A 27,733-nucleotide genomic window follows, 5' to 3' on the forward strand; every position below is an offset into this window, starting at 1 on the left:
GGAGCGGGGGCGGGGCCTACTCCTCGAAGCAATACAATACAATCCTATACTATACTGAGTCATCGTCTTTCCCTTCCTCTCCTTTCTTGCGGGCATTGATTTCTGAAAAATTAACTAAAGCAATCACTCAATCACCATGAAAGTGGGTGAAAGTGGTGGAGTTTGAAGAAGATAACCAAATCAAACGAACCCACCAGCCCCAGCCAGCATCCACACAAACAAAGTGGCTTTGCTTTGTTTAGGCGCCCAATGATTTCAATATCTCCATTCTCCACCATTACCAAAGCAAAACCACCCGCCAATCTTCGATCTTAATTAAAAGCTAGTCCTTCCTTTATCCCCACCCCGGTCCTAATCCCAATCCCAATTCCAATTCCAGTCTCAGTCAAACATATACCATATGATACGAACCTACCTACAATCTGATAATCATCAGATAACCACCAAAGTTTTTGATGAGGTCGACAAGTATCCAATCCTAAAACAACAATGAGCAACTCGTTCAACAGCTAAACCACCGGACAAAAACATACCTTCTCCTCCTTTACAAATCATACTACCACGTGAGTGAGGACTGAGAACGGATGGACGTTCGAGTTCGACTGGCGACTGTGCCTTCCTCAACACGTTCCCTTCATTCATTCAGTCCTTTGAACTGCATACTTTCCAGCTGATGGATCTGTCCTTTTGCCTTCCTTCTTTTGCATTGTGTTGCACTGCTGCTGGTTGGAACACTTTTTTATTTATTTTTATTTCCTATTTTTTTGACCGACTCCGGCTACACAAACGTGTGCTTGTTCGCTTGCTGCCTTTGCTTCTTTCTTTCTTTCTTCTTCTTCTTCATACATCCATGCATCATGCATTTCTGGCTTGCTTGCTAGCTAGCTAATTGGTACTGTTTTCTGGTATTACGGCTGGCAGTTGGGCTACTTGTTTCGCCTGATATCATATCATAAATCATATAAGTATATTCTTTGATAATAGAGCTAGGTGCATCAGCAGAGCAGAGCAGAGTAGAATCAATCAATGGTTTGGGAGCCATCCCTACCCTCCTTCACCCCACACCACCAGCATCCTTCCGCCACCCGCACTCCCAAGTTCTCTACCTCCTTTGCTAACCGGTATGGTATGCTACTCTTAAACTCACGCACACGGCACACTACCACGCGCCTTTTGCATGTTGCTAGATCTTCCATCCATCCTGTCTCTTACACTACACGCTATTTCCTCATTTTTGCTTTCTGTTCTGTTCTGTTCATCTTATGCAGGATTTTCTCAGATGTTGCTGGCGACATCACAATTTTCGTGGACGGAGAATCCTTTTTACTGCATAAGGTAGGTATATATACTCGATCGATATGTACCCTGTCTATGCTTTCGTTAAAAATTAATTTATCAGGCCTGAAATTTCATCCTTCATTTTGAGACTGCATTTCATTGTCAATTGACTCTAGCTTCTTTACACGCATCTTATCAAGATCAGGCCTAAATTGTGTTCATGTACTCTCTTGAGTTCGTATTGCTTCGTAGTGATAGAATGGTTATATATTAGGCTAGGCAGAGAGAGCCCATGGCTTTGTTAGAATAGGAAATTGAAATTCTTTTTGTTCACGTATTTTTTCAATAAGCAAAAAGTAAAATTCAAAATATGAAAATATTTTAAATTTGATTAATTAGTGCTTGAGATTATGTACCGTACATAAAAAATTAACTGGAAATTAAAATGCTAGAAATTTAAAGTGGTGATTCCGAATCTGACTTTGCTTTTGTTGAAGTTGATTGAAGATTGCAAATTTTAATCCTTAAATACTCTTCAGAAACGGTATTTGAAACTGTCGCCCGAACGATTATAATGCTTCTTTTCAACCGTCTGCTAACCCCTCTCCTGCTGACACGTGCCCTCAGCCGACTGAAATTATCACTCTCAACAGTATCCGACTCTTTGGACCGACCACAGACTTTTCGCCATTTTGGCCCGAACGCAACTCTTCCGCTCTGTTGGTCCGACCGCAAATCTTCCGCCTTGCTGGTCCGACTGCCAACCTCCCGACTTGCAGACCACCCGACTTGTTTGGTCCAGCCGCAAACCTCCCGACTTATAGACCATCCGACTTGTTTGGTCCAGCCGCAAACCTCCCGACTTATAGACCAATCGACTTGTTTGGTCCAACCGCAAACCTCCCGACTTATAGACCATTCGACTTGTTTGGTCCAGCCGCAAACCTCCCGACCTACGGACCTTCCGACCTGCGGACCTTTCGACCTGCGGACTTTCCGACCTGCGGACTTTCCGAACTACGAACCTTCCGACTTGCGGACCTCCCGACCTGCGGACCTTCCGACATGCGGACTTTCCGACCTGCGGACCCTCCGACTTGTGGACCTTCCGACCCGCTATTTCTTTAGAAATGCATCTATTTTACCTGAGTTCCCCGCAATGCCCTTCGACCAGCTCGATCATCTCGACTGTTAGGCCCATTTTTCTTTTTCCCTTGGGCTTTTTAACCTAATTCTAAATTTCATGCGTAACAACTTGCCCGCCGCCAAGGGACTTTCAAACGCCATCTCTCAATCGCCGTTTGAAAGTTCATAAACCACAACCCCACTGAGGAATTGCCTCTGCAACTGCAATCAGTTTTTCGCAACACTCCCCCTTTCTTCAAAACTACTCATGTTAATTGCAATTTCTGCAACTCCAAACCATGGCGAATCAATACATCCCTGCACTCCCCTTCGACGGATCAATCCATGAAACCACTCTCGTGTCGACGAAAATGCTTACTCTAACCATTCGCCCCTACTGCACTACCCCTGAAGACTCCAACCGAATGAAAGAAGTCTTGGAGGCAAGAAAGCTACCGGCTATCAACGACCCCAACTACAACGCAAGCCGTCTCCATGACAACATCAAGACTCATTTGACAGACCCCAAGGATCCATATCGCACCTGGTACCAAAGAGTAGCAGAACATTTCCAAGGTCAATGGAAAACTCAACAGATCAACCAGGCCATACGTCTATCTACACTCCCATGCCATTTGCATGAAAAAGTTCTTTTAGCAATGGCAGCATTCTGGCATCCCGAGGTGTGCGCCTTTTTGCTTCCTACAGCCCCCATCGGCCCCACCATCATGGATGTGGCCATGATCGCCCATCTGCCAATCGTAGGGGAAGACCCTGTAATGGGTGCCCTAGATGGGCAAGAGCCCAATGCAGACCTCTTGGGCTGGTCTTTGACAGACGTGAAGGAATAGGACTGGACCAAATTTTTAAATGATCAACAAGGAGCAGACGGGACCCCTGTTACCGACCGGGAGCACACAACTTTCCTGCTCTTTTGGCTCTGTAAGTATGTTGTAGCTTCTCCTTCGAAATGTGTCATTCCCTCTCATCTTGACTTAGTCATACATATAGCTTCTGGTCGTTTAATCTCTTTGGGCACTCTTTTCCTTGCCAATCTTTTTGAAGGATTATCTAGGGTTAGCACCCGCCTTACAGAAAAGGATGGTAAAAAATTAGACACTGCTGCGTCGGGTCCTTTTGGTTCCTAGAACTATGGTTCCGTCTCTATTTTCCCGATGCTTTCCAACTTGGTCATCCTCCCATTACCCCCACACTTGAGAAATCTCTAGGAGTAACCCTTAACCGACTTTGCTTAGGTCGTAATAACATCCAAGCATTTGAGCCGATCATAACTGCCATTCTTGCTGATAATCGAAATAACACCCATTTCTACATACATAGAAGGTACATTGGTTATGCATCCGGCCTGTTTTGGCCATTCCCTGTATCCTCGCCTTTGTCCGAACCAGACCCACTTCCACATCCAACTTACTCTTTCTCTTGGGATGTTGCTCTTAAACCCAGGTCCTTATTTACTAGTAAGAAGATTGATAAGAAAGGTCCCAAAGTTTTTTATACCTTCAGCTACCAGCCTCAATTTTTGGCACGTCAATTCGGATGCCAACAAGGCTTACCTGGTCCCATTGCTCATCCACATTTAATAATTCAAAGTCCGGATGGTAGAGCCATTCCTGATTTGATTGCCCCGTACGTATCCCAACTCACTAATTACATAACTTCCAACTCCTGTATCCCTTTCAAAACTTCTCCAGCTTCAATTGAAACCTTTCGCGAGTGGTGGTTGGTCACCTGGGCCCTAATTGCTTCTGACAAGGATCGTCTGCTGGGCATCCTTCTTCCCCAACCTGCGCTGATATTAGGGACGACCCCACTAACTAATGTCCGAAGGAAATTAATTACTCAGGGCACTGGGTCGGGCACTCCACAGAGGAAAAGAAAAGCCTCTCAGACTCAAGCTATTCCCCTCTCTAGAGACAATCAACCGACCTTAATCAACCGCCCATCAGGTCGGGCCACTATAAAGACCCGACCTCGTCCAGGTATAATCTCATATTGTCAACTTAACTTGATCCTTTCCTCAGTATTAATCCTTATTTTTATATTCAGGTCTGACTTCAGTCAGAGCGACCGCCCAACCTGCTTCCAGATCAAATAAGGCAACAACGCCACCAACCGACCAACTCCACGAACCTGAACCCCCGACCAAACGCCGGGCCTCGAAGAAAACGCCTTCATCCGCCGAACGTGCAACAACAAGGGTCTCATCCCTGAGTGAGGCGACTGCTTCAGAGATGGGTAGATTACCTTATGTAGCTTCAGACCCGTCTCTGCCTCCTACAGCGCCAATGGCCACACCTGCATCCACCTCTACTGCAGACGCCTCTGATATGGTCGCTTCAAAGGACCGAAACATCCCTGATGTGGCCATTCAACTGCGGCCGCCCCAGAAGCACCCGACCAAGGAACAGCCGAAGTGAGGGCAGCCGACCTGGAGGCAGCCTACCCAAGGGTAGCAGACGCGAGGGCAGCAGACCTGAAGGAAGCCGACCCAAAGGTAGCAGACCCTCTTCCAGAAGCGGACGGACAGGCAGACGAACCTATGCCTGTTCAACCAAGGGGACTCTTACGGGAGTTACAAGAGATTCCCTCCGAATCAGAGACCTCTGTTAATCTGGTAGAGATTTGCGATTCCCTCTTTCAAAATATAAGCTAATATTCACATGATCCTTAAATCATTATATCCCCATCATTCAGGGATCCTGATCCATACCACAACGTCCACTTGAAGCAGCCGACGAGTCGGCCATCGCAGTACCAGCCGCCCAGCCTTCCAGACTTATGACTATTCTGGCACCTTCAGTGACCACTATCCGTCCAGAGGTACATACAACCTTCACAATTGATTCTTGACATTTATGCTCAATTCAGTCTGAAATAAACATCCTTCCCTCCAGGGATGTTCCGACCTAGCCCTCTTGTCGGCTGTCCCTATTCCGACGGACGTCCGAGCTATAATTGCCCAGGCTGTTGACCAACCTTTCCCCGACCTGGGATCAGACTTGCTTGACAGTCTCCTTCAAGCCATTGGTGGTCTTTTGTTTCACATGTCTTCAGAGTCGGCTGCTACTTCCATTCTTCACCAGTTGATGGAGCGCCTATCAGAACTCCGAAATGAAGTTTTGTTCGCTCAACTTTTGACGGCCGAGACACCCTTGCCTGATTTGGATCGAATAAATCTGGAGACTTCCTTGACCAAAACCAAGGAATCCATTCAACAGGCAATTGGCCGACTAGAAGTCCTGAATAATGCCAAGGCGCAAATAGAGGGATCAATCCAACAACAGAAAGCCGAACTGAGGGCGCTTCATCAAGAAAAATCTGTCCTGGAAGGCCATATCAACAACGAGCAATGCCTGATTGATCGGTACAAGACCAATGCAGCCAACCTGGACCAGGAATTACAGATTCACGCCCGATCTCAACTTATAAGGCAATATCAGTCGGCCGCCAATAACAGGCGACTTTCCAGGACAGAAGATAAATGGTCCCAGATTAAACTTGTTTTAGGATCTCTTTTGTGAACTTTTGGAAACTTTGACTTGGTAAATAAATTTTTGTCCTATTGTTAAGGATCACTTTCCAATTTTTCAACCCTCCGGGGAACCAATCAATTCATCACCCTTATAAATACTTGCAGGGCAAAACAGCAAAAAACCCCCCGTGGTTTACCGAATCTGCTGAAAACCCCCCGTGATCCTAAAACTCCAAAAAACCTACTCGTGGTTTGTAAAACGTTGCACACTCGCCCCCTCACTTTAAATCACACTGACGGCGTTAAATTTTAACCTTATCAGACCGTTATGCCCCTGGGTTTCTCTCTTCTGTTCTTTCTTTTCTCTTCTCCCCAACTTCTTTCTTCCATCTTCTTTTCTTCCCCAAATTCTTCTTCACACATCTTTTTCTTCAATTTTTCTCTTCTTCTTTTCCAATTCCTTTTCAAGCCATAACAGTTCCACTTCTTTCTTTTCTTATTTTTCCTCAATTTATCTTTTATTCTTCTCCAATTCTTTTTCACGCCATAGTAGTTCTACCCGCTTCTTTCTTTTCTTCTTTTTCCCACAATTTTTTTTTTCTTCTTCATCTCCAATTGTTCTTTGAAAAATGAAGAATTAGAAAAGAATAAGAAGAGAAAGAAGATGACGGGCGGAAGCGCCTGGAGCAGGGAAGAATGAAGGAAGAAAAGAATGAGAATAAAGAAAGAAAGGGAAAGAAGAAGATGAGAAAGAAGGCATCAGGTTTTTTTTTTCTCCAATTTTATTTTTTTTTCTCTATCTATTTTTCCTCAATTTTTTTTCTTCTTTATTTTTTCTCCCTAATTCTTTCGTACACGGTTGCAACGAGCAGCAAGTTCTTTTTTTCTTCTTAGATTGATTTCAAATCTTGATGTCAAATTAAATTTTTAGATTTTTGGGTTTGATACAAACAGAACAAAGTAATTCTGGGTTTGGTAAGAAAGAAGAAGAAAAGGAGGAAGAAGAAGAAAGAAGAATAAGAAAGAAGAATGAACGAGGAAGAAGAAGAAAGAAGAATAAGAAAGAAGAATGAACGAAGAAGAACAAGGAAGAAGAAGAACAAGGAAGAAGAAGAATGAGGAAGAAGAAGAACGAGGAAGAAGAAGATGTTGTAAAAAGTAGTCATTAGGGTATTTTAGTAATTTTATACAGAAATATATCAGTCTATGGACTAAAAATCGCATTTCAGGTGCGTGCTATACAACTTCCGTTAAATCCTAATGGAGGGGGAATTTTTTGCAATATTTTGGAAACCACAAGTAGGTTTTTTGGAGTTTTAGAACCACGGAAGTTTTCAACAATTTTCGGAAACTACAGGGGGGTTTTTTGCTGTTTTGCCATACTTGCAGTCCTTGCAAATCAGCAAATAAGCGTTTACCCACAAATCATCCTTGAACACGCCTGCAACAAGTATTAAAATGCCACCTCATCGTCCTCATGTTCCTGTAAACAATTGGCAATGTGTTATTCAACTATTTTTTGTGGGTAATCATCCCGTTGGAGGTCATGCCGAAGACCTGCTATGCATCCTCAAACAATTAGATTTCAAATTCAGATTTTTCCAACGAGGCAAAAAGACCATCCATTGTGTTATTCGCCTGATGGAAATTGTATTAGAAGGATATGAAACTCTTCGGGATATTCAAAATCGCCTTCCCGACATTGATCATCACATGGATTTGATTGAACACCATGTGACAGCCATACTCCCAGACCTTGGCTGGGATCATACCTTCTCCAATCAACGCGTAGTCTTTTCAAGATTACGCACTCTTGTTGATCGTGAGCGCCAAACTGTGACAGACATGAAAGCTCGGACCGACTATGATCTTGAGAAGATGCAGGACCAATGGGAGAAGTACCGACCTAGCTTAGAGGATCTTATTGATGAAGAGCTAGAACTAATCCCTAATCACCGGAATGACGATTCTGACTCAGGAGAAAGTGATCATCTGCATGATCCAACATATGACAATGAATGAACCCTTGTTAGGTTCGAACCCTTGGCAAGTGGGTTCTGAAAAATTGACTGTTTCATGCTTTCTTGTTATCCGAAAAAGGCAGGAAAATACCTCTTCAGATATCTAGCATTAATACAGTCGTGTACCCTTTTACCTTATTAATTTATAATAATAAAGGCACCATTTCCGATCTCCTTTTGAATTATGAATGGTCCCTCCTAATTCGGGGACCACTTTCCCAACTGATCAATCTTCTTATATGTTGGAAAGAATAGTCTTCCAGACCAAATCTCCTTCTTTGATTGTTCTGTAAAAGATTATCTTTCCATAAGTCTTGGCCCTGATTTCATTCTGCTTTACAATCTGAACAATTGCATGAAGTCGGTTGACATCCAAACTTTCCAATTATTGCAGCATCAGTTGTTGGTATTCTTCAGTAATTTCATCATTGGTAAAGCTTGTGCGTCCAGATGAGACCTGTACTTCGGCTGGCAACACAGCATCTTGTCCAAAGGTGAGTTGATATGGTGAAAACCCTGTGGCAGAACTTCTGTTATTCCTACGTGCCCACAAGGCTCGAGATAACAACAAATGTCATTTCTTTGGGTTCCCTTCAATCGTTTTCTTGATAATTCCAATAATAATCTTGTTAGCTGCTTCTGCCTGCCCTTTAGCTTGGGGATAATAAGGCGAAGAATGATTCAGACGAATACCAAACTCTGCCAAGAAGATTAAAAACTTCTCCCCAGGAAAGACCAGACCTTAGTCGGTTGTTACTGAGTGGGGTATACCATATCTATATATGATCTGATTCAGCACAAAATCGATCACCTCCTTCTGATCCATATTTTTCAAAGCAACCGCCTCCACCCATTTGGTGAAATAATCTGTTGCAACCAGAATAAAACAATGATTCTTAGACGAGGGAGGATGGATTTTACCAATGATATCCATAGCCCAAGATTTAAAGGGCTATGGTTTTACCATAGCTTGCAACTCTGTGACCGGTAAATGAATTAACTGCCCATGCCTCTGACATTCTTGGCCGCCTTTGGCAAATTGTATGCAGTCTTAAAAAATCTTTGGCCAAAAGAAACCTAAACGATGAATAGTCCATCTCATATTCAGGCCTGCCCGATGAGCTCCACATATTCCACTGTGCACTTCTGTCATCACCTCCAAAAGTTGCTTGGGCCCCAAACATTTCAAGAGCAATCCCTCGAATTTTCTTTTATATAGCACTCCTTCTGCCAACTGGAATCGCAGAGCTTTCAGTCGAATTCCAATCGGTACATTTGCTCCTGAGTCTTGTAAATACATGACAATTTTTGTCCTCCAGTCGGTTCCTGTTTCTGTCTCAGGGCCGACTTCTGCACATATATCTTTTAGGATTCCTGCAAGCTTTTTGAGCTAAATCATCTGCAAATTGATTCTCCTTTCTAAGGACGAACTCAATTATCACTTCGGAGATTTTTGATAACAACCGACCTACCAAATCTCTGTATCTGCGTAGGTGGGGATAATTGCAAACATACTGTTTGTTTACCTGGTTAATCACCAATTGAGAATCCCCTTTTATAATAACTGACTGAACCTTTCTGGCTATCCCAAGATTAAAGCCTCGTACTCTAATTATGGGTCATGGCTTCTAATTGCAACTGCAAATTGACTCTTTGACCCTCTGGTCCTTCCAATAAGACACCTGCACCTGATCTGTTTCCTGAGGTGGAACCATAAAAAAACATTAACCAATTTCGGGTGCTTACATAAGATATACACCCAGTCGGTTGCTCCTCACGACTTGCAAAGTCTGCCAAAAAATCTGCTATCGCTTAGCCTTTGACCGCCCTCAAAGGAGAATGATACAAATCGAAAGGGGCCAATTTAATGGCCCACTTCATAAGTCTGCCCTGCATCGTAGGTCTTTGCAAAATTAGCATGGTGAGATCAATCTTTGAAATAACCTCAACTTTTCTGGGCAACATATAATGTTCAAGTTTGGTGCATGCGAACACCAGTGAATAACACATCTTCTCTGGCATTGTATAATTTAATTCTGGTCGTGTGAGAGTCTTGCTCAAATAATAAATTGCCCTTTCCTTTCCATCATCTCCATCTTGAGCTAGTAAGCAACTGACCACTTCATAGGTATTTGCCAAATAAAGTTTGAGGGGCCGACCTTCTTTGGGAGGCATCAACACAGATGGTTGAGCCAATGCTTGCTTTATAGCCTCTAGAGCTGTCTGTTGGTCTGGTCCCCACTCAAAGGCGGTTCCTCCTGCCTTCAATAATTTAGTGATTGGTCTGACCTTGCCAGCAGCATTGGAAATGAATCTGAGATAATTCACCTTCCCCAACAGACTTTGAATTTCCTTAACCGTCTTGGGTGGTCGGCTAGCAAGAATTGACTTGGCTTTATTAGCATCGATCTCAATGCCCCTTTCATGAACCAAGAACCCTAAGAAGCTCCCGACTGATATACCGAAAGCACACTTAGTCGGGTTCATTTTCAATTTGTACTTCATCCGACTGAAAGCATCTTTAAGATCCCTCAAATGTTCCTCAAAACTAGAAGATTTGACAATGACATCATCAATATACACTTCCATAGACTTACCAATGAGATCATGAAAAATTGAGTTTATGGCTCTCTGATAAGTCGCCCCAGCATTCTTCAAACCAAAAGACATAACTGTCCACTCATAAATACCTAATGCTCCTGGACATCTAAATATTGTCTTGTGAATGTCTTCCTCGGCCAAAAAGATTTGGTTATATACTCAATAACCATCCATCAAACTGAGAATTCTGTGCCCTGCTGCTGAGTCAATTAACATGTCGGCCATAGGCATCACGTATTCATCTTTAGGAGTGGCCATATTAAGGTCTCTAAACTCGATGCATATCCTCATCTTACCATTCTTTTTAACCACTGGCACGATATTGGCCAACCAATCCGCATAACGGCAAGGTCGGATGAAACCTACTTTAAGAAGCTTCTGAATCTCTTCCTTGATTTGAGGCATCAAGTCAGAACTCATACGTCTTGGGGATTGCTTACAAGGCTTGAAATCCTTCTTAATGGGCAAACGATGTTCTATCAAACTTCGCTCTAAACCAGGCATTTCTGAATAGTCCCAAGCTAAACAATCAATATTGTTTCTTATAACCTCGAGCATCAATGTTTGTTGCTCTTTAGACAAATAACCACTCATCCTGATTATTTTTGGAACCAGGTCGGTTCCTAAGTTAAATTCCAGCAAAGGATCTTGTGCTGAAAAAGTTGGCTCTTTTTTATTTTTTCTACTTTTTTTCAAAAGCTGATCTAAATAATATTGATTAATAAATAAACTACAATCTTGTAAATTTGCACCCTCCATAAGAAATGTATTATACAAAGTAGGTCTGGCTTACTCAAGAGCCATATAGTACAACAGTTCTTTTAAAAGAACATTGAATTCTGGCCAATGAATTTAAAACCCTTCTTTGCGTAGTCATTAGCCATAAAAAACTGATACATTAGAGGTACATGACCAGAATAAAAAAATGATTCTTCAACTTGTTCTGATGCTCCAAAAGGATTGTCATTTGCCTCTATTTTGAAGACATGGTTGCCTTCCCAGAACATCAATTGTTGATGCAGTGTTGATGGTACACATTTAGATGCATGAATCCAATCTCGTCCAAGCAGGATTGAATATGTGGTATCTGCATCCACCACGAAGAAGACAAAAGAAATCTTCTTTGGACCGACTTCAATTGAGGCGACCAACATGCCTTCTGGTCTGGTCGGCTGCCCTGTGCTAGTCATCTCAAAATCCACAGGAGATAGATCGTGAATTCCCTTTCCTAACTTCTTGAGAGTCTTTAATAGCATTACATTGAAAACGGCCCCATTATCTATGAAAACCTTTGTGATTGGTTTCCCACAAATATGAGCATTAACATACAAAGGCTTCAAATGAGACGCCATGCCTTCTGGAATGGGAGGGAAGACTATTGGAGGGACCTCTGATTGAAAATCAGGATCCGCAATTTTTGCCCATTCTGGCCCTTCTATAGACATATCCACCAGACTTGCCCACAAAGGCTCTTCCTCAACCCAATTAATTTATGTCATTCGGTAGGGGATACGTGGCTCTAGTCGAGATTTGACAGACCTTGAACCCTTCTCTGGAATTTCATCTCCGACTTCAATTTCGGGTTGAACAGAGAGAGATTCCAAACGAAATTCCTCCAAAGATAGGTTAATGTTAATCTTCTCGCAATACTGACATCTTAAACCCTTAACTCTTTCATCAGACAAGCCTTTACCCTTTTTTTGCATGGAACGACCTCCCTTATTGTAATTAGCAGTGTCTTGTTTGCTGGTCGGCTGCTTTGACGAGGCGACCCCAATGAGCCGACCTTCCTCTGCCTCATTCGGTTGCTCAAACGACAGACCCTGATGGACGGACCTCTTTCAGTATACTTAGCAGTTCCTCGGCTGTTGTTCGGTTGCTTTGATGAGGCGACCTTGTCTTAGTATCTCGCAGCGTACCTGCGCTTGGCATTCCGAATCTGAGTACGATTCATGCCTGGGAAGCGAGGATTCACATCAATTGGTAAAGGTTTCTTATTTCGAGTCCATTTGCTTCCGACCGAACCTGTCATCTTGGTCGGGTGCTCCCGAACCAAAACTTGCTCCTTCAATTCCACATTAAAAGAACCATCTTGGTTATCCCATTTTTCAGCCACTGTTTTTTCACAGACCATGAGTTTCTCCTCTGGTCGGCCACTGTTTGATGAATTCCCTTTTTCTGTTCTGGAAGTTACTTGTATATTAACCATTGCTGTGGTTACTTTTGGAAACGGTTGTTGCTCAACTCCCAAGGTAATATACTTGAGCCGACCTGCCTTAATAGCCTTTTGGATCTCATTTCGAAAATGAGTGCATTGACTTATATTATGTGTGAAGGAGTTATGCCACTTACAGTATGGCCTCCCTTTGATTTATTCCTTAGTAGCCAACCTCTGCCCCTTTGGAATTCGGATTTGACCATCAGTTAGCAGGATATCAAATATCTCATCGGCCTTTGAATTGTCAAAGGTCGGTTGCCCTTTAGCTTCAGTTCCTGGTGCTGGCTTTAACTTAGAGCATACATAAGGCTTCCCAGAAATTATTTCGGCTACCATCTCTTATGTTTGATCATAATCGAAGTCGTATGCCTCTATTTCCATACTAGCCATATGTTGACCTTTGTTACGCTTGAAATTCTTATCCCTTTCCCTAAAAAAGAGATTCTAAACGTCCAGCCTTGGATGCGAGACTTGCCAAGTCCTCGACATCATGTGCAGTGAGCGCATCTCTTAGGCGACCATGCATATTTCGGACCACTAAGTTGGTCATCTCTTTTTCATTGATTATTGTAGGACACCGTCCTTTCATCAATCGCACCCTTTCAATAAACTGTGAAGCTGACTCTTCTTGATATTGTTTCGTTTCTAATAAATCAGTCAAAGAAACCGTTGGCAAGGGATTGAAAAATCTGGCATGAAATGCCATCTCTAAACCTTCCCAAGTTTGTATTTGCCCAGGTGGCAGACTTACAAACCATGAAAAAGTTGTCCTAGTCAGAGACAATCCAAACAGTTGTAACTTATAAAAAGGATTGTTACCAATTTTTCATAACTGTGCTGTGAAACGTCCCACATGCTCTATAGTAGAGGATCCATCTCTCCAGAAAAAGCATGAAAATCTGGTGGCCTGTAATTCCTTGGGAGAGGATATTCATTAATAATCATTTCTGGAAAAGGTCTTTGATAAGCAGGTCGGTTGGCCATATGAGGATTTAGGCCAAACTGAACCCTCAATACGTGAGCAATTTCATCACCCAAACGAAAATGTTGATGATCAGGAATATCAATGGGATTTTGCATAGGAATAAGAATAGGATTCTGCATATGTCCCCCTGGCCTTTCCTCCCTTGTAGTGTTCGGTTGCACATTCTCCACCCGTCCCAAAGGAATATTATTTGGAAAAGTCAGAGGAGTCTTTCCCCTATCTGTTCGGTTGAACGTTGTGGCGCTTGGGAGTGTGCTGTCCACATATGATTGCCCTGCAAAATTTGCTTGCATTCTCGATGGTGACACCCCTGGCGGCGTCTGGGTGGGTTGAAGAGTAACCCTTGATAATGCTTGATCTAACATGTTCTGCATAAGATTTTGTTGCTCGGCAACATGTTTTGCATCGCCGAAGTATGCTGATTGTTCAATTGTTGAACATACAACAACCAATCGGTAGGTGGTTGGGGAATCTCCCCTGGATTTGGCATGACGGGTGGTGAAACATTTTCTCCCGCCGGTGCTGATGATGATTGAGGTTGTGAGCCTGCCATATCGATCTTTCTGATGATTCGGCCAGACATCAGTCGTATTAAATTCTCTGATAATGTAGGATCAGCAATCTTGCCTTTCTCCCATTGTGGTCGCCAATTTGTTGATGTATTTTTTCAACAAACAAAAAGTAAAATTCAAAGATATGGAAATATCCTTAAATTTGATTAATTAGTGCCTGAGATTAGGAATCTCTAAACAATGTAGGGTACATAAAAAAATTAACTGGAAATTAAAATGCTGGAAATTTAAAGCGATGATCCCCGAATCTAACTTTGCTTTTGTTGAAGTTGATTGAAGATCCCTTGCCAGTTGCAAATTTTAATACTTAAATACTCTTCAGAAACGGTACTGGAAACCGTTGCCCGAACGGTTATCTTTTCAACCGTCTGCTAACCCCTCTCCTGCTGACACGTGCTCTCAGCCGACTGAAATTATCACTCTCAACAGTATCCGACTCTTTGGACCGACCGCGGACCTTCCGCCCTTTTGGCCCGAACGCAACTCTTCCGCCATGTTGGTCCGACCGCAAATCTTCCGCCTTACTGGTCCGACTGCCAACCTCCCGACTTACAGACCACCCGACTTGTTTGGTCCAGCCGCAAACCTCCCGACTTATAGACCATCCGATTTGTTTGGTCCAGCCGCAAACCTCCCGACTTATAGACCAACCGACTTGTTTGGTCCAGCCGCAAACCTCCCGACTTATAGACCATCCGACTTGTTTGGTCCAGCCGCAAACCTCCCGACCTACGGACCTTCCGACCTGCGGACTTTCCGACCCGCGGACTTTCCGAACCACGAATCTTCCGACCTGCGGACCTCCCGACCTCCGGACCTTCCGACCCGCTATTTCCTTAGAAATGCATTTATTTTACTTGAGTTCCCCGCAATGCCCCTCGACCAGCTCGATCATCTCGACTGTTAGGCCCATTTTTCTTTTTTCCTTGAGCTTTTTAACCTAATTCTAAATTTAATGCGCAACACTCTTAGATAATATATTGCTTTTAAATATAATATATTATTCCAATAGATCGGAACTAGTTAATTCATTCATTTCTTTCTTTCTTTCATTGTTCTGGTTGTTGGTTGTAAAGTTCCCCCTCGTAGCTCGAAGTGGAAAGATCCGAAAGCTAGTTGTGGACGCCAAAAATACACATCTTTCGAAGCTTCAACTTACTGGTTTTCCAGGAGGACCAGAAACATTTGAACTTGCTGCCAAATTTTGCTATGGGGTGAATTTTGAGATCACACCAACAAACTTGGCTCCCTTGCGTTGTGCTGCAGAGTACTTGGAAATGACTGAAGACTATCATGAACAGAGCCTTGTGCAGCGCACAGAAACCTATCTTTCGGAAGTTGTGTCTCCAAGTCTTGAAAAATCAATTGAGGTTCTATCTGTATGCGAGAAATTACAGCCTCTTGCTGATGATATAGGAATTCCTGATGCATGTATCGCATCCATAGCCAGAAATGCCTTCCAGGAACAGCTGGTATCCAGTCAATCTGGATTGGGCTGTAATCTTAAGGATAGGTGTCTCGAGTGGTGGATTGAAGATCTATCGGTGCTGGGGATCGAATTTTATTATCGAGTAATTCGTGCCATGGAACATAGTGCTGTTAGGACAGATAGCATAGTTGTCTCATTGATGCATTATGCGCAAACATCACTGAAGGGTGTTGGGAATCCTCAAATATGGAATCCAGCAAGAACAGATTCTAGCTCATTGGACGATGGCCAGAAGGTGATTATGGAATCTCTAGTGACTCTGCTACCTGCAGAGAATAGCTCATCCATTCCATTGAGTTTCTTGTTTGGGATGCTGAGGGTAGCTATCATGGTGGATGCTAGCTATGCTTGTAGGCTTGAGCTGGAGAAGAGGATTGCTTATAGATTAGAAACGGCACTGCTGGATGATCTTCTTATACCATCCGCCCAGACAGGTGGTTCCTTGTTTGATGTGGGTACCATTCACCGGATTATGGTACATTTCTTGCAAAGGATTGAAGAAGAAGAAGTAGAAGAAGAAGAAGGCAGCGAAGAATGTGGATATGAATCCGAAGAAATAGAGTTGGGATGTCCAGGCCATGGATCAGTGCTTAAAGTTGGAAGGCTGATGGATTCATATTTAGCTGAAATTGCTCCAGACCCCTACTTGAGCCTGGCCAAGTTCACAGCAATAATCGAGGTCCTACCTGATTATGCCCGTGTCATTGATGATGGACTCTACAGGGCCATTGACATCTACTTGAAGGTATTTGAAAAGTAATACTAGCATACTAACTTATTACTTCTTGTTGGTTGTTCTCGGGTGTTCCTTCCTTCATTCGTGTCATGAGGATCTGTTAAACACGTATATAATACATGCAGGCACATCCTATGCTGAATGAAGAGGAATGCAAGAAACTGTGCAAGCTCATAGACTGTCAGAAACTATCTCAAGAAGCCTCCAACCATGCAGCCCAAAATGATCGCCTCCCTGTCCAGATGGTGGTTCAAGTGCTCTATGTTGAGCAGCTGCGATTGAAGAGCGCGTTGTCCAGTCCAGATGGATTGGTGTCGCAGTCACAGAGGATGATGACAGGCAGCGGGGTTCCGAGCACGGGGATGTCTCCACGGGATACATATGCGTGTATGAGGAGGGAGAATCGGGAGCTGAAGCTGGAGATATCGAGAATGAGGGTAAGACTGAGCGAGCTGGAGAGAGAACAGGCGGCGATGAAGAAGGGACAGGGGGTGACGGCGGGAGGAGGCAGCAAGTCCAGGCTGCAGGGGAGAACTTTGTTGAGCTCCATATCTACAGGGATAGGGAGGGGGATTGGCATATTCATCAATCATAGTAATAATAATAATACTAAGAAGGAAGATGGAAGCACCAGGGCAACACGTCCAAGGAAGGCAGGCAAGAGCTAGAGGATTTGATTGATTGATTATTCCAATTAGTAATCGACGTAAGAGTGTAGAAGAACAAGAACAAGGAGAGTAGGCGACTGCCATTAGTAAGGTGGTGCGGCACAGTAGTGTCTGTGTGTATGAACTATTATTACACGTAATAGTATATCTGTGATGTCGCTGCGGATGATGAATTGCATTGTCAGTGCGTGTGAGTGACTTGAATCGAATCGAATCAATTGATGAAGGAAGCCCATATACATACATACATGTATATATGTGTGTATATCATGATTTAGGGGACAAAGTAGATGGGGTTGGGGAGCTTGAAGGTGCGGTTGCCAGGGCAGTCCCCTTGAAGGTCGCTCCACTGATCCCCGACGTTCCCCCATATTCGGTACCCTTCTCCTACCAGTTGCTTCCGCATCTCCGACTTGTAAGCTGCGGCGCCTAGCCCCTTGTACGCGCTACTCCTACAAGTACAAAGTTTATATATCCATCTGGCTGGCATTCTGGCTACTGGCTAGCAAGCTTGTAGTAGCACACACAGCACAGTTAAATTAACTAACTGACGAACTAGTAGTGTAGAGTTAGTTACCTGAGGATGAGACGGTGGTAGCCAAGGAAGCCTTGATCGTGCAGGTTGCGCAGGGTGGCCTCCCCCAGCGTCTCCTCGTCTCTGCCCGTGACCAGGAAGACCTTGAACCCGGCCCGGACCAGCTCGTAGAACAGGCGGAGGACATCCGGGATGGCCGGGCAGCCTGCCCTGGATGCCCAGGCCTTGAACCCCTGCGGGTCGAACGGGTCGCACCCGTAGCGCTTCCCCCGGTAGTAGCGGAGGTTGGAAATGCAGGTGTCGTCGACGTCGAGGATCCAGGCGTCGAAGCCATCCCGCGGCAGGGAGGGGGCGATGGCGTCCACGTAGGCAAGGATGACCTGGCCGACCGTGAGGGCGAGGTCCTGCTGGTATTGCCCCGCAGCAATGTAGGCCTCCACGTGGCGCTGGCACTCATCGGGCACCGTGCGCCATGCTCGGATGTTGTTGGCCTCCACCCCCATCCGCCAGCTCAAGCAGTAGGAGGAGGAGGAGGACTCACCCCCCCACCGCCACCAGCTCCCCCCCGCCCCCGTCCCCGTGCCCGACGTCAAGACGACCGCCAGTACCAATAACAACATTGATTGCCTCATCATGATATATGAGATGGATCCGCCACCCATCATCTCATCAATACACAACAACACACATACATATACCCGAATTATTAACCCTCCCTGTCTTATCCTTGTATTCTGTTCTAGGAGATTGCGCCTGCTGCAAAGCAGGATTAATAATGGTGTGAGGGAGTGATCTGAACTTTGACTTATTTAATATTTACATTTATAGAAAGGGGTTGGGGGCCAGGGAAGTGGAAGTGTAAACATGGAAGGGAATTTAGAGTGGACTGAGGATATTATATATATCTGGGTGGTCGCTGACAATTGACATCCATAGCTGCCCGTGAACACACACACACACATATAATATATATATATATAATTAATATAGAGAGAGAGAGAGAGAGAGAGAGAGAGAGAGTTTATTAATGAATTGACAACGTTGTATGTATGTATGATAGTTGTTGGCTACGGAATGTGGAACGGGAATGAGTAAAAAGTGGACTCCTCGATCCGCACTCATGACCTTCAGCCGAGCTAAGCTAAGGTAAAAAGCTAGAATATTATTTACGCAACGAAGCATGGGGCGGGCATCTGAGAGATGGATCTGCCAACAAATGACTGGGAACAATGTACCATCATCCATTGGCTATGACCCAACCAAGTGACCAACCACCTCAGCCATAACATATCCATATCATCCACAAATATATAATAATAATAATAGATGCATGTATGCATCAATGTTGTGTCACATTGGGAGTGGGATAGGCGTCACGGTGCATGTATATGTATGTATGTATGCATGCATATATAAATATATTTATATGGTGACACCACACCACTGACCACACCGACTGCCATATGAAGTGGAAATGAAAGTGGAAGTTGAAGTGGAAATGGAAAGTCAAATCGGCCACCCTTGCCTGCCTTTACCTATTTTCATTCCACTTTCTCTCATCTCATCTGATTTCTACTTCAATTAATTACCTACTATTACACTGCACTACACACATTCCTACCCTTTTCAAATTACGTGGCCATTCAAATCTCTTATAAACAGTAAAGATGACGCTACGCTGCGCATTAACTTTCCGCCGTTGAAGTCTCCTCGTCTCACGGGAGAGAGAAGGAAAATATGTATATGTATAATGGCCCATTAATCAAGCTGAATCCGTGTTTATTGTCATTACTATTATATTATCAGTTATCACTTGCTGCTTATACAGTGCCTCTTTCAGCATATATAGTCATCTAATTCTTATTTGGTTAAATTACTGATATGTTTAAATATAATTGGACTGCTTGTACTTATTATCAGTGCAGCGAGCCCAATCACGACTCACGGCACGGCAATCCATAACACAGATCAGATGAACTGAACTAAACTAAACTAAAATAAAATGTAATGTGTGGGGATTGGGATTGGGATTGGGATTGGGATTGGGATTAAAATTGGAATTGATGGAGCTGCCTGCAAGTGTACGTCGTAGAGCTCGCTTATTTAGCTGCCTTCACCTGCATATCCATGATCCATCTATCCATCCATCCATCCATCCTTCCTCTTCTACACATAATCGAGGATTGCACTGCACACTCAGATCCATGATTTTGCATTTGGTATTTATTTGATATACATGTAACACTCACTTGATTGGATTGGAATGAAATCAATTAAGGCGGTGAGAAATTAATAATTAAGACGACTTCCTTTCTGTATATGTTTACGCTAGATCTCACTGTCCATGTCCTATCTTTCTTTCTTTCTAATTTGTAGTACTACTTCATGTAGATCATATATCTAGATCTCGACGTGTCTGTCGTGTTGTGTTGTTACATATGTATGTGGTTGTTATCACTAATCAGCAGCCAACCGGCCCCCTACCTAAGTAACTAGTTATTGACTAAGCGAACAAGCAGGTCGTTGTTTTCTTAGTTAGAAACGAGATCTAGTTAGTAAGTTACTAGAGAAAAAGGAGTAGGCGGCAGCTGTTTCAACCATTTAAGTATGCAAAGCAATGCATTCATTATAATATAATACTAGTATTAATTAGTTATAATATGCACTCACCCACTCAAACTAGTATTACTAATTGAGTGGTTGGTTATTGGCCATTGGGGGGGTGCTTAATTCGCAGCGTCGTTCCACTTTTGGCTTTGAGTTTCATCAATGAAGTAACATACATACATCAGAGATGGTAGTAGGAGGTTGGGTTGGGACTTGGAGGGAGGAGGGAGGAGGCCGATATAGCAGATCCTTTTGGGGAGATGAGATGAGATATAGCGGGCCGGGAGGGAGCGGCAGCAGAAAGGAGGAGCGGCAGTTAAGTTGTCGCTATAAGTAAGTATAACAAAACAATACAAAGAGGAGGTGGTGTGGTGAGATGAAATCTTAGTCTCTGTCTCACTCTCAGGCTGACTGCTTTGCTACTTTTTAGTTTTAGTTTTAGTTTGAGGCATAGACTCTCCTCCACTAGGCTAAACTAAACTAGTAAGAGTGGTGAGTCAGTCAGTGAGCCAGCAAATTGTAGAGAGAGAGAGAGAGAGAGAGAGGAAGGAATAAACTGGTTTGCATTTCGTTTTGTTCTCTTCCACATTGAAAGTATCGTTGGACTCTCCTATTCTATGTAGTCACACACTTATTAAGGTGAAGGAGCTACTTCATTTAAGAATTAAGAATCAATTGGTTTTACTATTTAAATTGAAATGTGAGTACGGTCTCATCCAACAGACATATGCCCGTGTATCGGCATTGCATCTCCACTGCATGACACGATTCGATCAGATGGGGTGGGGTGGGATGGCCAGAGTCAGACCAGACCAGATCTAATATCCAGCCAGCCCAGCCCAGCCATCATAGATGAGAGATGAGATGACGCACACTCACAGCACAAGCACATGACTCCTGACTCCCTGCCCCCTCCACCTTCTTCTCCTCCTCCACCTTCTCACCATCAGATCGATCCCCTTCCCGCTCCTGCTGCTCTTCTCCGCCTCCCTCTCCCTCCGAGACATCATGAGTCGCACCTTCAGGGATCAACAACCTTCTCTCGTCGGCGCCGCTGCCCACCGCCGACGCCTCAGCCTCAGCCTCAATGCTCTTCCCAACTCCCCCGCCGATGACAATCTAGATCTCTTCTCCAAAACCCGCCGCCATTCCTCTCATGACTCCGACGGTATGCCCCTCCCCTCCCCTCCCCCCAATCTTCTCTATTATGGAGTAATCTATTTTAAGCGCCAACACATCTTCGTATTCTTTCTTTTCTTTTCTTTTCTGCATTTGCTTTTCTCTCTTAATCAATCACCCCCGCCACCATCATCTACTTATTGATGATTATTGTCTCCAAACGATGTCGCTTGCTCGAGTTCCTGTGCTCGCTGATTCTGCATCTCTATCTTCCTCGCACATCATTCGTGATTGTAACTTGTTAACTACTACTTCCCCTTTTCTACATGTTTTTTTATACTCTTAAATTCCGCTTCTTCGCTTGCTTGTTTAGCATCGGTGAACATGGGAAGGCTCTCAATGGGATCGCTTAAATCGGGGAAGACTGGATTGGATGATTTATTGTCATCCGCGGAGGGAGGAAAAAACGACTACGATTGGTAATTGTGATGCTCCTTCAGTTTATCTTTCTGTTTTTATATGATGATTGGATCTTGGTTAATGTCTATAAAATAATTCCCTCGATATCACTTGTTACACAATCACGAATCGTGGAGTTTGGATGGAACTTATCCAACAAGTTCATGTTACTTTTAGTTGGTTTATGATGAATCTCATCGTTTTTATGATTGGAAGTTTTTATCAAATGATATTCTACGATCAGATTTATTTATGGACTTTTTTCTTTTAAAATTTTTTAAATAGACTTTACCCGAAAAAAATATCCTGTCATTTTAATCTCAGACTTATTCAATGTCATTGAGCTCCTTGATCTGACGGGTACTGGATGGCCTTGATATACATTATTCCAATGAGTTGTCTATGGTTGTTGTCAAGCATTTCTCGGGAGAATTGACTTTTAAGATGGCATGTGGATCACATTACTTGCACTTGCTGAAGTGTTCCATGATTATACAATCATATATATTTTGCAGATACCTCTTTTGCATCCAGTGTTGCCATTGTGTTGCAAGAATCTGAATGCGTGTGAACCACTGTTATATTGTAATTAAGAATCTTGCAATAGATTCTGTGTTGAGTCTGGATTCATCCTGGTTGGAACATAGGACTTCAATATACACTGATATTGATCAGACTCCCCCTATCACTTTTAGATGACACTTGGCATTGAACGTGAGATAAGGAGAATCTGCTCCGTAGCATGTTAGATTAAGAATAATTATGGTTGTTTGGTATTATAAGAACTCCTGGCGTTCACCAAAGATTGGCTTGATGATTAAATCTTTTAATTAACCCTACTTTCTTTATCCAATAGGCTTCTTACACCTCCTGGAACTCCTTTGGCACCCTCTTCAGATGGTATTGATTCTCAAACCAGTCATATGGCTTCAAGAAGGGGTTCATTGGCCAGGTCAATATCGACTACTAAAGCTTCGCGGGTATGCCAATCTCTCTACTCTAGCAAATGCTCATGTACTTTTGTTCCTATTAGTTGTATATAGATTAAAGAACAATGTCACGTATCAAATTATATGTTCGATCAAGTGAGAAATGATATACTACTGCTGACTGTCATATGCTTATGTGAGTGGTCTTATGCCGCTTACTGTCTCCCTGCTGAATATTTCATGCACAATTTTTAGTTACAAAAGTGTTTTCTTTTTCAGTTATCGGTGACTCCTTCAGAGAAAAACCATGCTGCAAAACCTATGCGGAGCAGTTCTGTTACTCGATCATCTGTTTCTGGTGCCCAGTATACTACCTATTCCAATAAATCAACCTCTATTCTTAACACAAGTTCTGCTTCTGTTTCATCCTATATTCGGTCATCCACCCCTACAAATCGCTCTTCAGCAATTACAAAATCTTCAACCACTACATCCCATTCAACAGTATCCAGATCTACAACTCCATCGAAACCCCGACCTAGTCTCAGCATGCCTTCCGTAGACAAACCTAGACAATCCCAAAACTCAAGACCCTCTACTCCTACGTCTAGATCACAAATGTCTGCCTGCTTGAACCCTCCTTCCCCTCGAACTACATCAAGACCATCCACACCTGTACGTCGAAATCCCACGCCATCTTTATCTCCTGCATCTGGTCCCTCAATCCCAGGTGCACGCGTTCTTACTAACGGACGCAGTCTTGCTTCAGTTTCTCGGCCAAGCTCACCTGGACCGCGAGTCCGGACACTGCCACAGCCAGTACCGCTTCCTGATTTTCCTCTTGAAACGCCACCAAACCTTCGAACCACCTTACCAGATCGACCCCTATCTGCTGGTAGGTCCCGACCTGGTGTGGCACATACAGCAAAAGGGAATGTAGAAACAGCATCAAATATTTCTACTGTTCTTAAAAGATCATCATCACCAGTAATCGCCAGGGGTAGACTTTCAGAACACAATGGAAGGCGAATACTGACCAATGGGCAATTAAGTGATAACATGGATTCTCGAAGAGAAATGCGGAAACCTGTAAAGGCATCTACAGATAACACAGGATTTGGCCGAACAATTTCAAAGAAATCCCTTGACATGGCTATAAGGCATATGGTAATTACCTCTAACCTCTTGAATAATGTAAGTAGGTTTTGAATGAAGTTTATCTATTTCATATATGTGATCAGTGCAAAATGGATTGCGTATTTTTTTTTTTTAGCTTTAAACTGGTTGAATTTCCTCACATGTTGAACTATATGGTGTAAAGAACTTTATAGCATCATCACGGCCATTGTAATTAGTTTCGAACATCATTACTTCTTGGTGCCATCACGACGCATACAGGATAATATCATAGTAGATAATTTGCCAATTCTTCATGTTGCCTTATCCTAAGTGGCCAGGTTGGACAGGATCGTTACTCAGAGCCCGTGTCAATCAATTCATGCGTTTCACAAGAACGAGTAGTATTACTGGGGTCTTGCTTCATAATCCATTTTCATGCTAAACTAGTTCTTGAATGTGAAATGCCCCCCACTAGGCTTGATTTGATATTATTATTTTGGGCTAATTATGTTGCATTTATTTTGCTTCAGCTGCGGCACTCTTACAGGGAAACAGGAATTTTAGGTTCCCCATGTTTATAACATTCTTAAAAGTGCGTTATCTTATTCTACTGCAGGATATAAGAAACGGAAGTAATGCGTTTCGCCCTCTGACTGGCTCAAATCTTTTCCCTCAGAGCATTCGACCCAGCAACCAGAGAATTCAGGCAGGCGCTCGAAGTACCTGTAATGTCGGCGCTGCACCTGCAGTTGAGAATGGGCATCGAGTTTCTGGAAGTGACAGCGAGGAGGACAGGCGTCAGTCTTCAGCTAGATTGAACAACAACATTGATATCTATGAGAGTACCCGCTACGACATGATTCTATTGAAAGAGGACCTGAAGAACACGAATTGGCTTCACAGTGTTGATGACAAGTCTGACCAGGGATCCATCTTTGATAATGGATTTGAGACTCTCCCAGAACCATTTGCTCCTTTATGAGCAAGCCTCATAGAGTAGAGGAGTTGAGATTATTGCATTGGATGGGTCATATTCTTCTGTCCGGTTTCGGTTTCGGTTTCATTTCATTTCATTATTATGTTTTATTTCTGTTGGAAAGGCTTGGCTTATATATTACTTACTATACTAACTAGAAGAGGAGGCAAAAGTGAAAACAAGCAATCGATGCGATGCGATGCGATGATTATTATGTGTTGATTTTTGTACAAGAGTGAACAAGGGATTAATAAGTCCATGGGTATTTTATTTTTGATTGAGTAGGTAAAGCAAAGCAAGTTAAAGCCAAGCCAAGCCAAGCCAAGCCAAGCCAGCACAGCAAAGCAAAGCAACGGTGTTGAGAGTTAGTAGAGAGTATGATAAAGTTAGTTGCCAACCGAAACGAAACAAAACAAAAAAACCTTGATGATGTGTTTTGTCTCTCTCCGTCCTCCCACTTTCCTAGTCGTGAGTGCGGTGTGTGAGACTTTCTGGTACGCATCCTGAAATACCACCATCCTCCTCCTCCTTGACGTGACCTGTAAACAACAAACTATCCGTCAATCAGCTACAGTGGTGTAAAGAGACTTGTAAATTGCCGGAGCCTAGAGCCGAGTAGTTGATTGGGTTGCGTTGCCTTGCGTGGGAGTATTCGAACCGACCGACAACGACGGAGAGTGGGTAACAATTACCCTGAAACCCCCCCTGAAGGTGGATCCTCTCTCTCTCTCTCTCTCTCTCTCTCTCTCTCCCTTCAGATTATCATCTTCCCTCAGAAAGAAAAAAGAAAGAAGACCGACGAAGGAGGAGGAGGTAGGAGAAGAAGAAGAAAGTGGATAAAGGGATCCAAATTTAACGGATCTCAAGCTCAATCTTAATCTAGTTGTTTAGGATCTCGATTTTTGTCGCAAACCGTTTATTTCATTCGATTCTATGTCGTCATGTCTGTTCTTATTTAGTTGTTGTTATTGTGGGTGTCTCTCTCCGCAGGCCAGGCCAGGGTCAAGATTGATTGATTGCTTCTCCTCCCTTGGGCGTCGGCCGTCCATCCAACTTCCTATCCCGCCCGGACTTAAAAATAAGAATGGGCCATTGCTTAGCTAAGGTATGTATGCATCTGCACGTAGATGTCATGTCCTCCCTCCCTCCCTCCCGCCCGCGTATTCATCTCTTCTGCTCTGCTCTGGTCTCCCTTGCCCCTTAGAGATATTATTTTAATTCTCGATTCCCATCTATCTATAATGGAGTACTATATTCTTGTTCGGTTATTCCAATCCCCATCAATCAATCAATCATTCTCAATGTTAGAGTCTTGTCTTGCCCTTTGTTCAGCTAGCTACGAGCCTTTTTGTTCGCTTCCTGCAACGATTACTACTAAAATATTTCTATGGCATGAGATAATGATGCAGCACGCCAATGATCTCGATTCTTCTGATCATAACATCGAATTCGCGGGTGGAAACGTCCAACTCATCACCACGGAAGAGAGTTGGGATCAAAAGATAGCTGATGCAAAAAGAGACGGAAAGATTGTGAGCACTCCCCCTCCCCTCTTTCATTTGATTATCTCTCGTCATATGCATTCATATTTTGGCCTTCAACTTCAACCTGAGATTACTTTCGTGTAGTTCCAGACCCGCTAGAGATGAGCAGTTCCATACTCTTGTTTTTAGCAATGCATCTAGTGAGTGCTGTGCTACACAATCTTGAAATGCTTAGAGCAGTCTAAGCTAGAATATTTCAAATTAATAAAACTCAGAGGTGATGATACAGGGCTGAACTTTTTCACTTTTCCTTACGATCGCGTGGATTATCTAGCAGCAACTTATGTTTGTTAGTAGCAATGCCCATGGCATAGTTGTGTTGAGTCTGGATTCCTTCTGCAACATATCAAGGATAGAAAAGCTGTGCATCCCCCTTCCGTCCTCTTCCCCTCCATCATACTTACTAGTTAGACAGGCAACAGTAGTGTACTCTTTAACTTCCCTCATTGGACTGAGCACAAATCTGCCTTGGCCCATAGATGCATCCCTAAATATTTCCATAACTACTTGGATACAACCTAACATTGGTAGATTTTTCCCTTAATCTCAGTCATGCATAGATTTTGATTGTTCATGAATTCTAACATAGATAGGCATCTGACATGACAGGTGGTTGCCAATTTTAGTGCTACATGGTGTGGGCCCTGCAGGATGATTGCACCATTCTATGTTGAGCTATCTGAGAAACACCCCTCAATGATGTTTCTGGCAGTTGATGTAGATGAGCTTACAGTAAGTTGTTTTGTGCTTTCAATTTGCATAACATCCTTGGCAAACAAAGCAAGCTCACCCCACCAATTGAGACAGGAGATGATTGTTTCAGGGATTTAGTACATCTTGGGACATCAAAGCGACGCCAACCTTCTTCTTCCTCAAAGATGGCCAGCAACTTGACAAACTCGTTGGTGCCAACAAGCCTGAGCTGCAGAAGAAACTGCTTGCCGTACTAGATTCTGAGGTGCCAGTCCAAGAAACACAATCTTCTTAAGCTTAGTTCTCTAGTAGCGAGCAAGGCACGCTACAAAGTAATGTTTTGAAGATATGATCGGGGTCTGTATGAAGAATCCAAGCTATATGTTGTATCGGGAGCATAACTATATATTAGCCATATCCTGGTTTTGTGCAATGGGATGATGTTGTATCATGGGAGGGTGATTACATTGCGTGTCCTTGATTGTTTGTTAGTTGGGTGGGATATGCGTCGAGAATAATGCGGAAAGTTGTTTGTTGCTGGCAAGGAAGGTCAAGGCGAGTCTGCC

At 43.4% G+C, this 27,733-nt stretch overlaps 4 protein-coding genes across 7 annotated transcripts; 3 read left to right on the forward strand and 1 right to left on the reverse strand.

Moving 5' to 3' along the window:
* Positions 1-14: 14 nt before the first annotated feature.
* On the forward strand, positions 15-17,186 carry LOC127251104 (putative BTB/POZ domain-containing protein At3g08660). Its single transcript, XM_051274682.1, has 4 exons — positions 15-1,121; positions 1,269-1,335; positions 15,370-16,527; positions 16,644-17,186. The coding sequence occupies exons 1-4, from the start codon at positions 1,027-1,029 to the stop codon at positions 17,184-17,186; spliced, it is 1,863 nt and encodes a 620-aa protein (XP_051130639.1). The 5' UTR covers positions 15-1,026.
* A 220-nt stretch (positions 17,187-17,406) lies between these two features.
* LOC127251106 (acid phosphatase 1) lies at positions 17,407-18,582 on the reverse strand. Its single transcript, XM_051274684.1, has 2 exons — positions 17,764-18,582; positions 17,407-17,638 (listed from the first exon to the last, which is right to left on the reverse strand). Exons 1-2 carry the CDS (start codon positions 18,384-18,386, stop codon positions 17,461-17,463), a joined length of 801 nt encoding a protein of 266 aa, XP_051130641.1. The 5' UTR covers positions 18,387-18,582; the 3' UTR covers positions 17,407-17,460.
* Positions 18,583-20,983: 2,401 nt separating this feature from the next.
* LOC127251105 (uncharacterized) lies at positions 20,984-24,995 on the forward strand. The gene is made up of 5 exons (XM_051274683.1): positions 20,984-21,496; positions 21,821-21,926; positions 22,763-22,886; positions 23,115-24,002; positions 24,571-24,995. Exons 1-5 carry the CDS (start codon positions 21,337-21,339, stop codon positions 24,934-24,936), a joined length of 1,644 nt encoding a protein of 547 aa, XP_051130640.1. The 5' UTR covers positions 20,984-21,336; the 3' UTR covers positions 24,937-24,995.
* A 140-nt stretch (positions 24,996-25,135) lies between these two features.
* Positions 25,136-27,618, forward strand: LOC127251107 (thioredoxin H9). 4 transcript variants are annotated; one of them, XM_051274685.1, is made up of 5 exons: positions 25,136-25,641; positions 25,921-26,035; positions 26,328-26,462; positions 27,084-27,206; positions 27,298-27,618. In XM_051274685.1, exons 2-5 carry the CDS (start codon positions 26,015-26,017, stop codon positions 27,460-27,462), a joined length of 444 nt encoding a protein of 147 aa, XP_051130642.1. In that variant the 5' UTR covers positions 25,136-25,641; positions 25,921-26,014; the 3' UTR covers positions 27,463-27,618. The 4 variants fall into 4 exon arrangements, with proteins under 4 accessions (XP_051130642.1, XP_051130644.1, XP_051130643.1 ...); XM_051274687.1 differs by having other exon boundaries at positions 26,340-26,462; XM_051274686.1 differs by having other exon boundaries at positions 25,628-25,743.
* Positions 27,619-27,733: the final 115 nt, after the last annotated feature.

This window comes from Andrographis paniculata, unplaced genomic scaffold, assembly GCF_009805555.1.
Source record: "Andrographis paniculata isolate CXL003 unplaced genomic scaffold, ASM980555v1 Contig38END, whole genome shotgun sequence".
Classification (NCBI taxonomy): domain Eukaryota; kingdom Viridiplantae; phylum Streptophyta; class Magnoliopsida; order Lamiales; family Acanthaceae; genus Andrographis; species Andrographis paniculata.

What these genes read in the sequence shown, in the direction of transcription:
- LOC127251104 (XM_051274682.1), top strand. Translation starts at nt 1,027, where the DNA reads ATGGTTTGGGAGCCATCCCTACCCTCCTTCACCCCACACCACCAGCAT. An exon ending in TCTACCTCCTTTGCTAACCG is followed by an intron (nt 1,122 to 1,268) that starts GTATGGTATGCT and finishes CATCTTATGCAG; the next exon opens with GATTTTCTCAGATGTTGCTG. An exon ending in CCATTGACATCTACTTGAAG is followed by an intron (nt 16,528 to 16,643) that starts GTATTTGAAAAG and finishes TAATACATGCAG; the next exon opens with GCACATCCTATGCTGAATGA.
- LOC127251106 (XM_051274684.1), bottom strand. Translation starts at nt 18,386, where the DNA reads ATGATGGGTGGCGGATCCATCTCATATATCATGATGAGGCAATCAATG. An exon ending in TACCACCGTCTCATCCTCAG is followed by an intron (nt 17,639 to 17,763) that starts GTAACTAACTCT and finishes TTGTACTTGTAG; the next exon opens with GAGTAGCGCGTACAAGGGGC.
- LOC127251105 (XM_051274683.1), top strand. Translation starts at nt 21,337, where the DNA reads ATGAGTCGCACCTTCAGGGATCAACAACCTTCTCTCGTCGGCGCCGCT. An exon ending in GGAAAAAACGACTACGATTG is followed by an intron (nt 21,927 to 22,762) that starts GTAATTGTGATG and finishes TTTATCCAATAG; the next exon opens with GCTTCTTACACCTCCTGGAA. An exon ending in ACATGGCTATAAGGCATATG is followed by an intron (nt 24,003 to 24,570) that starts GTAATTACCTCT and finishes ATTCTACTGCAG; the next exon opens with GATATAAGAAACGGAAGTAA.
- LOC127251107 (XM_051274685.1), top strand. Translation starts at nt 26,015, where the DNA reads ATGGGCCATTGCTTAGCTAAG. An exon ending in TGGGCCATTGCTTAGCTAAG is followed by an intron (nt 26,036 to 26,327) that starts GTATGTATGCAT and finishes CTATGGCATGAG; the next exon opens with ATAATGATGCAGCACGCCAA. An exon ending in TTGATGTAGATGAGCTTACA is followed by an intron (nt 27,207 to 27,297) that starts GTAAGTTGTTTT and finishes TGATTGTTTCAG; the next exon opens with GGATTTAGTACATCTTGGGA.